The 15,758-nt window shown below is 43.4% G+C and overlaps 1 protein-coding gene across 1 annotated transcript in view; it reads left to right on the top strand.

The window, feature by feature from the left end:
• Nucleotides 1–15,758, top strand: part of LOC126376760 (uncharacterized) — a 76,414-nt gene that overhangs the window by 41,467 nt on the left and 19,189 nt on the right. The window contains exons 4-14 of the mRNA XM_050024330.1: nucleotides 1,259–1,447; nucleotides 3,466–3,633; nucleotides 4,833–4,983; nucleotides 7,403–7,559; nucleotides 8,383–8,553; nucleotides 9,206–9,384; nucleotides 9,899–9,991; nucleotides 10,373–10,501; nucleotides 11,161–11,266; nucleotides 12,110–12,272; nucleotides 12,761–12,969. Of these exons, the coding sequence (XP_049880287.1) occupies nucleotides 1,259–1,447; nucleotides 3,466–3,633; nucleotides 4,833–4,983; nucleotides 7,403–7,559; nucleotides 8,383–8,553; nucleotides 9,206–9,384; nucleotides 9,899–9,991; nucleotides 10,373–10,501; nucleotides 11,161–11,266; nucleotides 12,110–12,272; nucleotides 12,761–12,969 (1,715 nt within the window). The remainder of the gene's footprint in view (nucleotides 1–1,258; nucleotides 1,448–3,465; nucleotides 3,634–4,832; nucleotides 4,984–7,402; nucleotides 7,560–8,382; nucleotides 8,554–9,205; nucleotides 9,385–9,898; nucleotides 9,992–10,372; nucleotides 10,502–11,160; nucleotides 11,267–12,109; nucleotides 12,273–12,760; nucleotides 12,970–15,758) is intronic.

The raw sequence follows: 15,758 nt of genomic DNA, 5'->3' as shown, positions 1-15,758 counted from the left end.
TAGCACATTCTCATTAGTAACCCTTTCTGTCCAACTTATTGTCTCCATCCTCCTCCAACACCACATTTCAAAGGCCTCGCGTCTCTCTGTCTTTCTGTGTCAGTTTCCAAGTATCGTTACTACTACTACTACTACCAACCTCATCAACCCTGGTGTCAGGGTTAGTATTGAGCCACCAAAGGCCCCCGACATGGCTCATGTAACGACTACTTACTTACATCAGTAAGTAGTAACCGGGACCAACGGCTTAACGTGCCTTCCGAAGCACGGATCATCTTACTTTTTATACAATCAGGTGATCACCCTGTAATGTCCTAACCAAACTAGGGATCACAAAGTGAAAATACCATTCCACACGTAGTATTAATCTTTATTCTATGCTACAGTTGCTAATGTAATTGCTATTTCTTTGAATTAATTTTAGTGTATTGTAATTTGACAAAAGGGTGTAGTTTCATCAAATTCAGGTTACACGCGTTATATATCTATGACACGCGTAAAAAACTTAGCTTCCGTGACTCAACGGGATTTTATGTTGATTAATATCGGTGACAATGACATATTCTATCGACTGACATAGGTGGATGTAATCTGTGATAGCCTTGCCGGTCTAACATTCGTAATGTGATAAAATTATCGATCGATTCAATAAATTTTGCCGAAATCGATAAGTATTTTCCTAACATGCGTGTCACATGATTTTGTTCGTATTTTGACAGAACGACATGACTTATTTGAAGTCACATATGAGCACCAATCGACAAACGACATAATTATATCGTCAGAATCGACAAAATGACCGTGACAAAATTTTATCACGTTGCATGTTAGCCCTACTGGTCGAAGAAAGCGTGGCTTCCTTCTAAACCACTGAATTTGACTTTTAGATTTCATCATAATATTCATGTCACTATCATACCAAAAGTGGCTGCATGCTGTTTTATGATGACTTGTGGCACGGCCAAACCTTTATGTAAGTATGTTGTTTCCATATCTCGGGCCTATGGAGTCCCGAACTTTTGGAAGGCGTGCGTGGGGCCGAAACCAACACGTAGAGGCCGCTTAAGACAGTTTAATCTAAATGTGGTGTGACACCAACCGGCGATTATCCCTGTATGCACTATGGGAGTGCACCCAAAGACAATCCCCGGGTCGTGTAGGACTATTGCAGATTATAGGAACAAAGGGCTATTGGGTTAGAGGTTCGTGGACCGGGATTTATGTATGTTATTATTAACAAAACCTATTCATCATGCAGACTCCATCTCGCTCTCATCTCCGGTGGCGTGCGCGTCTCCCCGCGAGGAACATGAGGGAATCCCCGTGCCTGCCACCGTGTCCGCCCTGCCAGAGGAGCACCGAGCCAGCCTGCTGGGGCGCGTGCCCAGCACGCGCGTGCGCCGCCGCAACAATATGATCATCTATGTCTGCGCTGCTGATTCACAAGGTAACAATGATCACCTACGTCAACTCGCCAGATAACAATGATAACCTATGTCGACTAGCCAGGTAAGAATGATGACCTACGTCGACTAGCCAGGTAACAATGATGACCTACGTCGATTAGCCAGGTAACAATAATCACCTACGTCAACTCGCCAGGTAACAATGATCATCTACGTCGACTAGCCAGGTAACAATAATCACCTACGTCGACTCGCCAGGTAACAAAGATCTCTTATGTCGCTCGCCAGGTAACAATGATCACCTATGTTGACTAGCCAAGTAACAATGATCATCTATGTCGACTAGCCATATAACAATGATCACGTAGATCCTTAGAGGATGGAGATGACGGTGGTCTACGAAATTGGGACATAAAAATTGGTATTTTATATCCCAATTTCGTAGACAGACACTTCTTTATCCCATAACGTTTTATTGGGCCTCTTAATAACGACCTAAGATCAAACCAACGACCAATAAAATATATCCCGTGTGACCTTTCAATACTTCAGTTGTCGGGAGGTGATGCTAATGTCAAACAAGAGGGTCGGCGTCCGTTATTTTATTAGCGATTTATGGATGGGTGCTCAATCATTATAAAACGTTGATAGTAGTTGTGGTTGTGTAGGGCGGTGAAGCCGCAGGGAGGAAGCATTATAATAAAAACATACTTTAATTTACATGATCATACTCATGGTATAAGAAAACCAGGTATGCTCAAAAGTGACTCATTTCAAGGTTAGTCCAGCTGATGTCAACCCACCCTGAGTTGCCATTTAAAAAAAAAATACCCACGACCATTGTTTTTATATTTACTTTGCAAGGAAATTTTGAACATTTAGTACTTAAAAGAGTTACAGTTTTAATGTTTTTATATACGTGACAAGTAATAGTAATTAAATACATTAGTCAGTAATTCACATAATTTTCAATAATAAAATTTACATCCTTGGAATGTTGGAGGTACCAATTTCATGGTAACACATACGTCATCAAAGGGCTAGCAATGGCGACTTGTTAGAGGATTGAGCATACGTAGACTCTGCACGATAACAGCGCCGCGCGCGGCACGAATTATATCGAGGCCTTCGACCAATAGCCGTTTGACGTTCATTTACGTAGATAGCATTCGTATCGTTAATTGGTCGAAGCGCTCAATATAATTCGCGGTGCGGTTGTCATGCAGACTCGGCTGGTCTTCTTATACCATGGAAAAAACAATAGAATGTACCACTTTGAAGCGTAACCGGAAAAATTGCGGAAAAATGAGGAGAGATGTCACTTGACATTGACATTATCTGTCAGTGGTGCCATGACCTATGTGACAATAGTGATACTAAATTAGAGTCGTGGTGGCACTTTGAAGAACGCTTGACTCGCACTGTGAGGTTGCATGGTCGATATCACGCACTTAGCGGTGAAGGAAAACATTCCTGAGAAATGCGTTACGGAGGTACCTGTGGTGTATTCGCCTCAATATAATTACATACATACATACATAAACTCACGCCCGTTATCCCTAATGGGGTGGGCAGAGCCACAAGTAATCAAAGACAACTTGCAGCCACTGTTGATACGATAAAAAACGACTAACAAACGAATATAATTATATAAATAAATATCGGCTCGTTGCCACACACAATGTCTTCACTCCACCCCCGTACATACCCGTACAGTTTACTTTTTTATTGTGACCACCGCGTAGTGCATTGCCCGAGACGACAGAATATGTATATACCTATGTGAATCGATTATATCGATTCAAGTATTTTATAATATATTACACATTTATTTATATGTATATTTAATTATACTTACGTGTATTACAATGTGTTTATGTACTTATGTAAACACTACAGTACCTATGTAACGCAATCTATTATTGGGGTGGTTTTTACATAAAATTTGTAGATAGTGCAATTCCCAACCCGACTCGTATGAAGATCCAAACTTACACACTCGTTGGTTTACAGACACTTGTCGAACAATTTATTACTGAGTCCTTGCTTTGTTCGCCAGACTGCTGCGCAGAGAAGGGCGCGCTGCAGTGCGGCGCGGCGGCCAAGCTGCGCGTGCGCGCGCGGCGGCGCGGCTGGCGCGTGCACGTGGCCGACCTGCACTGGCGCTCGCCGCTCGAGCAGCAGCGGGACCACCGCTTCCCAGTGCTCTGCATAGCCGAACTCGCACGTAAGCTTACCTACTACTTACTTTTACATGCAGGGTGTTAGTGACATCGTAACGAAAACTTTGAGGGTTGATTCAAGCCATGATTCTGAGATGATATCAAGTGGAATTTTCCGTCGCAAAATCATTAAAATTTTCATGAATTTCCCGACAGGAAAATCCACTTGATATCAACTAAATCATCTCTCTCAGTATTCGTTACGATGTCATTAACACCCTGTATACATACCTTCTTGCAACACTAGGGTCGATTAATCCTTTAAAATATTATTAATAATTCTTTATTGCTCAAAACATATAGAGACGAATAAAATAGGCACAATAGTCGGCCGTAATATCCTCTCAGACGCCTTGAGCCGAGGTTCGCGCCCAACTGAGCACCCTCCGGCTTGTTATCTTAAATTTTGTACCGGAGAGCTCTTAGCGCTCCCCATATGTCGGCGGCAAATCTACAATAAGTCATGTCAAAAAAACCTTTTTTCCATCGGAGTAACCGAGACTATGACACAGACTACAATATTTCTCTTTAAAGAACGTCTAAGGCCCTGTGCCGAGGTTCTTTCTGCAATTTCTTTTCCCCAGCTATACAGGTTTTGACACTGTCAAGGCGGGACTTTGTTTTACAAACTACACTACCGGGTCCTCATCGTATTCGATATAAAATTTCGGCGCGTCAAGTAACCAAGACGTTGATTAAAGGTCTAGCAATAAGGCTATTAAATTTAAAAAATCTTTGACTTTTAACAAGTCATGAGAAGGTCATGCGTGATCGACTCATCGATTGCAGTGAAGTTGCAGTGCACCGACTCGCCGTGATTGAAGTCAGGTGAAGCGAGCGGGAGTGGGGGAAGCGGTGGAGGGTAGTCACCGCCTGTCACTTACTCAGTCTTGTTCGGAACGCGGACGGCGACGGACGTTGCCTTAACGGTACTAACACTGTGAAAGTGAAGTGACAACTAACTGAACGTGGTCAAAGTGATTATGAGAATAACGATAGTTTCGTATTGTTTAACGCCCTAGATGATATACGATGGCCGATAGAGCTGAGCAATACCATCCCTCGGTCTCTTCTGTTCCGCTAAGTATTATGAAAGAAATGAAGAAAAACGATTTATTTCTATGATGGATGTCACGATCACAACCACGGTTTTCTATCACGTTGATCTATAAGAAAGTTTGTCATGGAATCTCTCATGTTCCAGGCCAGTCGGAGCTGGGCGCGGTGGTGCCAGTGTTGTTCCTCAACTCCGGGCTGGGCACGCCACTGCTGCCGCACACCCTCGAGTGCGCCGACTTCAAGGCTGCGCTTGACGCCGCTGAGGATGACAGCGACAAGGCGCTGTTGAACAAATGGTGAGTTCATACACAGTCATCTCTCTCTCTTAATTTAAGAGCTGCGTTTTTGTCGGTGGACTAATTCCTCTCTTCTTCCTCTCTTGTTGGCGAGTTTTCAACGGTTTAAAACGATTTATTTGGGGTTTAAAACGGCAACATTAGGTTTAAAACCCCATATAACCTCTCGTGTTGCCGTAGTTCACAGTTTCCGCGCTTAATTAACGTAGGGAAATTTGAGAACGATAACACTGGGGGAGGGACAGTCACCGCACTATTACTGCACTTACACGTACTTTATCACTGATTAGGGGAAAGCGCAGGCCCAGATGAACTGCCAGGTGTTGCCTTCGCAGAGGGAAAGACGGACGACCATTATCTCTTCGCTTCCAATTCCAACTGGTATATTTCCGATTTCATCACAAATTGCTTCGCGTCGTACGTTGTTTAATGATCCATTTGTAAATAGTCCCTCTGTATACTTGAAATAAATACAGATTTCACCGTAATCAAATTCTCACTGACGTGCTCAATACTGGTGTCGCAATATAGAAGTTGGTGTCTGTAGCAGAATACTGTCATAAAGTTGCGTACTTGATACTGTATGTTTTCTGGAGTAATGATTGCTCGTGGCGCCATGGGTGTGAGTATTAGAAATCTTGAAGCTATACCTGTCTGTTCCTCATGATTTGGCCTTGAGCTCGGCGATCCATCCTTTTATTGCAGCTCACGACGGCGTAGCGTACGGCAAAGAAAGCCACCACTATGGACACGATGATCGCTAACGCCAACACATACAAAAACAACACACACAACAGCTAGTACGTCCCAAATGTTCCGCCAGTATAGCGTGCCGCTGTTCTATCTCGTTGTGCTGCCCAATTTGCGTTATCACTTGATTTTGATTTTGTGTCCCGGACTCAGTTTTAGTTGCAGAGTTGCCCATTGTGGATTTTAATTTCACGAACCCGAATAAAAATGATTGACACGAGCACCGGTATCCCGAGTTCAAAGTGCATTGTGATCTATTTCGCACTCACGCTTATGCTAACGGCTCCCAAATATGGGATGGCAGGGTCGCCATATAGGGACGTTCGTAGGGAGACAACTGAAACTACCAAGTGCTGAATACATACTGTCTTTATTCATAATCACATAATCATTATAGTGGCGTTTGGTGCTACACTGCAGTTTTAAATCGGTTGTTTTACATCTATAGTCACGGCATTACGCTGAGGGAGATCCCTTTTTATTTTGGATGCCCTCCACAATCTGTCTCTTAAGTTTTTGATATATTTTTAATTATTTCTGTTTTTTGTTTTTTAATATTGCGTCCAATATGGAAATAAATGTTATTCTTTCTTCTTTCTATATCGTCGAAATCACTTTGTGAGACTGCCCATTGTTTGGTAAGGACATTGCAGGCTTGAACAACCTGGGAAAAGGAGCTGCAAGAAACACTTCGGCACAGGGCCTTGAGATGTTTTTTTTAATCTATTCTAATTCACGTTTTATGGTTCTGCTCACTTTTGAAGAACAAGGAGCTGTTTGTAAACACGTGTGTCTTCAAGTCTTTTTATGGCTGATTCCTGGTAGTGGTTGCCTGGAAGAAATTACATCAGAGCCATAAGGCCGCCCATGTGTGCTGTTGCTAAATGTTTGTATGTGTTTTTAAGTGATTTATTGGACAAATAAACACATGTGCAAAAACACAACACGTCCAACACACACGTCCAAAACACGTCCTCCAATGCGTCACATCGAGGCAAGGTGCCCAACAGGCTGGCGTTGCCTCTCTGAATCGCCATACTTATTCTTTGACAAAAATCACCAGCCCTGTCTACTAGCCCTTGCATACCCCGAAGCCCCGGTAAGACCAAAGATCCAATGTATGTGTGCAATAAAAAAATAATAATAGGGATAATAGGTTTTGTTAATAATAACATACATAAATCCCGGTCCACCAACCCCTAACCCAATAGCCCAGTTCCCTTTGTTCCCATAATCTACAATAGTCCTACACGACCCGGGGATTGTCTTTGGGTGCACTCCCATAGTGCATACAGGGATAATCGCCGGTTGGTGTCACACCACACTTAGATTAGACTGTCTTAAGGGGCCTCTACGTGTTGGCTTCGGTCCCACGCACGCCATCCAAAAGTCCGGGACCCCATAGTCCCGAGATATGGAAATGACAAAAATATTAATAATAAAGTTGCAATACCACGTGTCGGACGACGCTCAGTGGTTAGGCCCGCTACAAGGTGGACCGACGATCTGATGAAGGTCGCGGGAAGCCGCTGGATGCGGGCAGCGCAGGACCGATCGTCGTGGAGATCCTTGGCCAGCAGTATGCCCAGCAGTGGGCGTCGTACGGCTGATGATGATGAAAGTTGGAATAAAGTATATTTGATTGATAGCTTGTGTCTCCTCACTCCAGGTATAGCCTAGACTCTTCCACGACGCCGCCGTGCTATCGGCTGGTACGCGGCGCGCCCGCCAGGTGGCGCCGGGAGATGGCCAAGGCGCTCAACGTGCTGGTGCGGACATTGCCGCAGGAAGCCTGCGACGCTTATCTCACCACTGTTGTTGAACAGGTAATGGCCCTGATTCCAGCACACACCATCTAATTCTACCTTAAGTTCATCATTTAAGCACACACTGGTGCTAATTCCTGTAAATACAATCTAATTTTATTTTAAGTTATATCTGTCATTTTCTTATCCGCCGAAAAGGAAAGGGACGGGTAATCGACAAGCATAAAATTTATGGAACACACGTCAATTTTAAGCGCAAATCTAAAACAACCGTCTAAAAATTTTACATTGGCCAATCATCATCATCATCATTGGCCAATAACCCGACAGAATTAAGTTGACAGCGCACGTCAAACGGTTTGCATACCAGTGAGATGCTTTTTGATTCGCCCGGGCTATTTATTCATTTACTCATTCTTCCTGAAATTAAGAACTATCAATCACTCGTCCCTTTCCTTTTCAGCGGATAAGAAAACGACAGGTATAACTTAAAGTAAAATTAGGAGGTCTTTGGCCAGCAGTGGGATCTTGTAGCCAGGTTAGATTAGACTAATTTAAGAGCCACGCTCTTGTCGGTGCGTGTCGTAGCATTCTCCATGCTACTCTTTTTAGGGAAAAATACTCTCCCGCCCTCCTCTTGCTTTCTGCCTTACTCTTGTTTTATGTAATAGTGTTTTATCGTTACATAATTGTTATATGTTATAACCTGGGGTGTTAAAAAGGCCACAACGAAGCAATTCATCTAAAAAAGCAATATTGCAATTTGACATTTGCGCATATAAAAGTAAGTGCGCAATGCAAATGTCAAATAGCTGTTATCTTAGATGAATTGCTTCGATGTGGCCATTTTAACTCCTGACCCCCGATGGTGCCCTGGTCACAGGAGGTGCAGCACACGGTGCTGCTGAGCGTGGAGGCGGCGCGGCGCTGCGTGTGGGTGTGCCGGCTGGGCGCGGCGCCGCCCGGGCCGGCGGCCGAGGCGCACGAGCCGCACGACGCCCCGCACCGCGCCGAGCTGGCGCGCCGCCTGCACAACCTGCAGAAGGACCTCAAGGTCAGCGCCACCTCACCTAGCCTATATACCGATCCTTTTTACAGCACTCCCCAACCCGCCCGTATTCTGAGATGTTAACTCGAAAGTTCCACTCGGGTTTACCTCAACTAAGGATTTTGAGTTGACATTTACATCCTTGACTTGAAGACTCTACTCACTAGAGTCGAGCATATCACGTTGCCAACAAAATATGAAAGTTATGACACTCAACCTCATTGGAGCAATCTCGAGATAAAGTTCTGGTGACGTCTAAGAATATCGATTTTGAGCTGAGTTCGAGGACACCCGATCCGGGGGCCCCGGGATCGAAACCCGGTGGAGACAAATCACAAAAATCACTTTGTGATCCCCAGTTTGGTTAGGATACTACAGGCAAATAAAATTCTGTACATAATTATAATTGTGAGAATTGTGAAATGGTGATTTTGATGGATATAATAAAATTATACGCAATTATAAAGCAAAAAGGAATTTTATACAAGGTCTGTTTTCAGAAAAACAAATAAAACAACCGAGCAATTTAACAGATGGGTGCAGATTTCGAATACCTATTTAGCCAAGACCACACATCCCTACCACGATAGACCACACCCTACCACGAACACGACCTTCTAAAATAAAAACGTTTTCTCACTTCTAATCCTCTCCGCAGCTAAACCTAAGCGAGCGCAACATAATCCGCGCATCGGTCCGCGGACGGACCGCGCCGGGCGGCGAGGACGACTACACGGAGAGCGTGCGCGCCGCGCTCGGCGAGCGGCTCGACGCGCTGCTCGACGCACTTGTCGCCGAGAACACGCCGCCGCATGCGCACGACGGGATACCCACTAGGTCAGTATACTACACACGTACGCATGCCGACTAGGTCCGCATAACTACATACGTCGGGATTCCCACTAGGTCAATATACTACACACGTCCGCATGCCGACTAGGTCAGTATACCACACACGTTAGGATATCCACTAGGTCAGTACACTACACACGTCAGGATACCCACTATGTCAGTATACCACACACGTCCGCATGCCGACTAGGCCAGTATACCACACACGTCCGCATGACGACTAGGCCAGTATACCACACACGTCCGCATGCCGACTAGGCCAGTATACCACACACGTCCGCATGCCGACTAGGCCAGTATACCACACACGTCCGCATGCCGACTAGGCCAGTATACCACACACGTCCGCATGCCGACTAGGCCAGTATACCACACACGTCCGCATACCCACTAGGTCAGTATACTACACACGTCCTCATACCCACTGACACTGAGTCAGTTTACTAATACTGATGTAAATGAGAATACTTGAACTAAATGCTGTGTTTTCTCATTTCAGTTTATTCGACGAGTTGAACGAACACCTGTCGTTCTGTCAGAAAGCTGCACAGTGCACGTCCAACAGAGAAATCACGTTGAACGAACTCAAAACGTAAGCTGATGTTATATTTTTTGTTGTAGGTATGCACATTATAGGCTAGTTTCCAACTAGTCAAATCAGTTACTTTTTACTAAACGTCAAAATACGAAATTACTATGGAATTTGTATGAAAAAGCAACCTGTGACGTCATAGAAAAACGTGACAAAATGTCGCACTTATTAATACATTATTCTTTATTAAAATTCATAAATAAGTTAAATAGAAAAAGAAAACGTTTTTGTCCCCTTTAGATCCGTCTTTATTTAGTAATCAGAATTTTATAATTTATCTTTGACCAAGGTAAAAACTACCCAATTGCACATGTATTGTCTGATACATCGTGAGGAAACCCACACCGGAAGCATGAGTGCACAAAACATCGTATTTCGTAGGTACATAACCGGCGACAGCTGCGTCCCTCTGGCCTTAATCGGCGGCGCCGGCTGTGGGAAGGCCACGCTGGTGGCGCGCGCGGCCACCCTCGCGCCCTCGCCGCAGCCCGACCTCGCCATCATCATCCGGTGAGCATTATCATGTCATCAAATGTCCCCTAATATTGACTCTGCTGAATAATAACATTTTATACATCAGTAACTAAACTACACTCCTGTACAGGGTGTTAGTGCAGTGACAACCCTAGCAAAATATTTAGGTGGTGCGAAACCTTAAAGTGGCACTCCTCAGCCCCTTAAAATACAAACTTTTTCGATTAATTTACGGTCACCGAAATTTACCTATCTATCTTTTAAAAAAGTTGTTTACGGCAACCCGGTATGAGTTTTATGTGGCCGCAATCTAACCCGATGAAGTTAGTTTGTGGCCAGGGTATATATATATATATATAAAGAACCCCCCCGCCCCTATTCCGGCGCCCGGTGTGGTGGCACACCTCACACCGCCCTAACGCCGCCACTGTGTTAGTGTCATCGTAACGAATACTGAAGGCAATGATAAGTAGTCGTTACAAGAATCATGTCTTCTCTTCAAGGTCCATGTCAAATCTTCAGGTTAGGTAATCGGCCCCCGTGATGAGTGAGGGGGAAATTAATGATTAATGACCCGGGCGGATCCAGGGGGTTAATGGAGGTCAAGACCCCTAATTTCTGGGCGACAGATTGGGTCATGGGTAGGCATAAAAGCTGGATCAACTCCTGATTGACGTATTCGCTGTATGTTACAGATTCGTGGGTCTGACCCCGCAGTCCAGCAGCTCTCACCAGCTGCTTAAGTCGATAGTGGACCAGTGTCATGTGCTGCACACCGGCACGCTCTACCGAGGCAGGAACGTGAGTACTTCTGTCTTTGTTCTTCGGCTCAGATATCCTTTGGACTACAAAGACGAATTACTATGCCGGCAAGAACAACTGTAAAAAAAAACTCACGACTAAGCACTCACCGAGATTTCTGTTAGACTACTGTGAGAGTGGTGGCAGAAATGAGTAACTCATCGGTGCAAGTTCGGTAACGTTCCCGTTTGAAAGCCGGTGTTCCACAAGACTACTCCGATCGTCTTAAAACAATTGACCGGCAAGAAGAAGTACCTACAAACAAACAAAAAAATAATAATAATAACATTCAGAAAAAAAGGGGTGGTTCATTTGCAGTCGTCGTGATAAAAGGATCTTGATTAGTGGAGTGTTTTCACATACTGTTTTATATTATGTTTGGATACTTTATATCACGCGGTTTCCAGGATTTGTGCTCGGTTAACGGCCATGAGCTCGCATGTTCCCCATGGGACTTAAACATAACTGGCGAGGAGTGGGTTCTGCGTCTACGAAATACCACCATAACATAAAACTGATTGGAGATCCGATCCCTCTTCCCCAGGATGTGGCGTCTCTCAGTAGATTATCTGGACATATAACTGATTGCTTAATTACCTTCCGATCTCCCTTCCTCAGGACATGGCGTCTCTCTCAGAAGATTATCTATACATAAGACTGATTGCTTAATTGCCTTCCGGGATCCCTTCCCCAGGATATGGCGTCTCTCAGAAGATTATCTGGACATAGAACTGATTACTGAACTATCTTCCGATCTCCTTTTCCCAGGATGTAATGATTCTCTCACAGGATTATAAGGATATAAAACTGATTGGCAACTATCTTCCAACCTCCCTTCCCCAGGACGTGGCGTCCCTGTCGGCGGCGCTGCCCCGCCTGCTAGCGGCGATAGGTCGGACGCGGCCGCTGCTGCTGGCTGTGGTCGGCGCCGACGCGCTGCGCGGGGCGCGCTGGCTGCCCTCCCGCCTGCCCGACAACGTCAAGATGATTGTCACCGTTACTGAAGGTACCCGTTTCCACGGACTATTTTGGAAGAAATTTTTTTTTTATTTTTGACTTTGAATTGTTGTAGATTTGCCGCAAATCTGAATTGACATCACTCCCCAGACAATCCATACAAATATCTTAAATTTTCGTGTGCCACCTAATGTGTAAGTGCGAGCGAGATAATGTCCGCGCGTTTTCCTTCTTTCTCTTTAACTGCTTATGACCATTTAATACTTAATAAGACCTGGAGGGGTTGAGGTCAGTGCCCGACATGAGTTGGTGCGGGGCGAAGAGTGTCCGTTCTGTACGTAGTTATTATTCTTTATCCTATATCGTGAGTCTCCCAGTAGGGAGTCGCTTTACCGCTGGATCTCACTTTAGTCTAAATTCCCGTAAGCGGATTGCCTGTCTCGTTCGCACTTGGAGATTTTTGTATGGAGTGTCGGGATGTGCTCACGTGACTAGAGGAAATCACGTGTTCTATGATCAAATCCCCATCGCTTACAGAAACGGACGAGCCGTCGTCGTCGGCCATCATGGCGGTGCTGTCGTCGGAGGAGGGCCCGCGCGTGGTCCGCGCGCCGGCCGTCGGCGCCGACGAGGCGCGCGCCGTGCTGACCGCATGCGCCGCCACCTACAGCAAAACCGGCGCCGCCTGCCCACCCGATAACGCCGTTAAGGCCGTGCAGAGGTGCACGCTGCCTCTCTATGCCAAGGTAGATAAACCTCACCATTACGTTACATTTTTGAATAATTATGTACCCCAGCTATGAGTTGATGGGTAATTAGTGCGAATTAGGTTTAAAGAAACTTTATTCTCATTAAAGATAATGAATCACTTACATGAGAAGGAGAACTTAATTACATTAATATGTTGTCGTTCATATTACACTTACATCGCACTATTGTAGGTCACACATAACACTCGTTAACACAAAAATCGGTATATAGGTACACATTATAGTTTGTTGTATTGGGATTTATATCAATCACCTCCTCACAACTACTATTTAGGTAATTTGCTTAATATATTCCGCTAATTTATGCTTAAATTCATTAATTGATTCACATTTTTTTACATGTGAGGGTAATTTATTATAAAGTTGTGCTCCCTCGTTAGTAAACATTCGCTTACCGTAGTTAGTTCGGATCTTCGGAAGTACCAGTAAACTGGCCCGTCTTGTGGAGCGTTTAGATGCGTGTCTCTTTTGTGTGAACTTAATTGACGTGTGGATAATTCCGCTTGTTATTTTTCGAATAAGAATGCATGTGTAGTATGTATATAACTGTTTTATGTTCATTAGATTACTCTGTTCGTACAATTTGGCTGTTGGCATTGAATACGGATAGTGAAAAAGAATTTTGATAAGTTTGTTTTGGATTACTTGTAATTCGGATAGTTTGGTTTTGCATGCACTACCCCAGATTTCTATAAGATACATAAGGTGCGACTTAACTAGGGCATTGTAGATGGTCATTCGCACTTTACGGGGGGCACAGCGTACTAGATCTCGCAATGAACCTATTAAGGAACATAGTTTTTTTCCGACAGCCTCAATATGATTTCCCCATGTCAATTGGCTATCCAGTCGCAACCCTAAATATTTTTCAGTATGTTTCTCTTGGAGAGGTATGTTATTTATTGTTAGGGGTGCATAAGTAGGGATATGCTTGTTTTTGGCTTTAAAAATTATGTAAGCAGTTTTGGAAACATTGACTGTCAGTAGGTTTGACTGCAACCAATTACATAGGGTATCCAAATCTTTTTGTGCTGTCTCAATTATGCCATGTATGGAACCACCAAAGTAGAACAAGCAGGTGTCATCTGCGTATAAAGTTATGTGGCCGTTTAGTCCTAGATTAGTGATACTGTTTATATAGATCAAAAACAAGAGTGGGCCCAGTATGGATCCTTGAGGAACACCATATGTTATGGGCCGGGGTTTACTTTGATAGTCCTGAATTTTAACCACTTGCTGCCTATTTTTAAGATAAGATTCGAACATATTTAGCGCAGTACCACCGACGCCCACTGATTGAAGTTTTTTAATTAGCAAATTGTGACACACCGTATCAAAAGCTTTTTTTAGGTCTATAAATATTCCTAAAACAATTTTTTTGTTATCTATATTCTGTCTTATCTGGGTGACCAAGTCTACTGACGCTGCAAGGGTATTACTTCTTGGTCTAAAACCAAATTGTCGGTCTGTAAGGAAGCTAATTGAGTCTAAGTAGGATTCTAAACGTTTATATAGCACTTTTTCCAGAATCTTTGAAAGCACAGGAAGGACGGATATTGGCCTATAGTTTCCTGGGTCAGTTTTAGGACCAGATTTGTGGATAGGACTGACTTTGGCAATCTTAAGTGTATCGGGAAAGTGGCCTCTATTTAATAATCCGTTTATACAATCCGTTAATTTAGAAACTATCAAGGGTTGTACGCACTTAATAGTTTTGGTGGTAATTCCGTCCAAGCCAGTACTCGAGTTGGGGTCAAGGTTACTAATTATTTTATTTATTTCCTCGATGGTAGTAGGGGGTAGGTTTGTTAGTTTTGGTGAATCATTATCGTTTGGTAGTGAGATATTAGTTTGAATATCGGGTTGATCCGGGATTTGTTTAGCTAGAAGTGATCCTATCGATGAAAAGTAGTCATTGAATATATTACAGATTTCAACAGGGTCAGTGATAGTTTTTGAATTACTCACGAGATTGGGAGGAGCACAACTCTGCTTTACTTTATTGTTGGAGAGGTCATTGATTAAACTCCACATTTTTTTTGGTTTTCCGATGCATTTGGTGAATTTGTTGTAGTAGTAGGTGTCTTTTGTTCTTTTGATTAGGTTAGCTGTAGCATCCCTTTCAGATTTAAAGTCAGATTCCAAGATGATATTTTGGGAGTCTTTTTGTAATTTTGCCCACAGCTCATTTCTTCGATTAATTCTATTAATAATTTCCTTCTGTATCCAATCTTCTTGTGGTGGATTTAGGATTTTCGTTTTCGTAGTTAGACACTGTTGTAGATGTATTTTAAGAGCGCGTTCAAGTTCTTCAAAGTCATTATTGGTAATATTCTGATCTTTTTCAACTGATTGATATAATTTCTCGTAGTTGACGGCTTTGTAAGTAGTACGCTGTTTATTTGGTGGTTTATATTTTTTTAAAGTTAGATGCATCTGTCTATGGTCAGAGAGCGACGATTCAATTAGCGTAAGGTGGTAATTGTCATTCTTCAAAGTGGTACTGATATGATCTATAATAGATTTCTTAGTTTTCGTGGTAGGGACTCCTCTTGTATAATGTGCTTTATCTATTTTATTTATCAATTTATAACCTGCTGCATTAAGACAATTTATGTACTTCCGTTTCTCTTTACTTTTTTCCAGTAGATTGATATTAAAATCTCCGAAAAGTAGTGCTCTTTTTCTAAATTGAAGTTGTGACTCAAGGGTATTTGTAAAATCGTCAAAATTTGTATCACCTGGATTGTAGACAAGGCCAATAT

The sequence above is a fragment of the Pectinophora gossypiella genome, chromosome 21, assembly GCF_024362695.1.
Source record: "Pectinophora gossypiella chromosome 21, ilPecGoss1.1, whole genome shotgun sequence".
NCBI classification, from domain to species: domain Eukaryota; kingdom Metazoa; phylum Arthropoda; class Insecta; order Lepidoptera; family Gelechiidae; genus Pectinophora; species Pectinophora gossypiella.
This window is presented reverse-complemented; position numbering and strand designations above follow the sequence as displayed.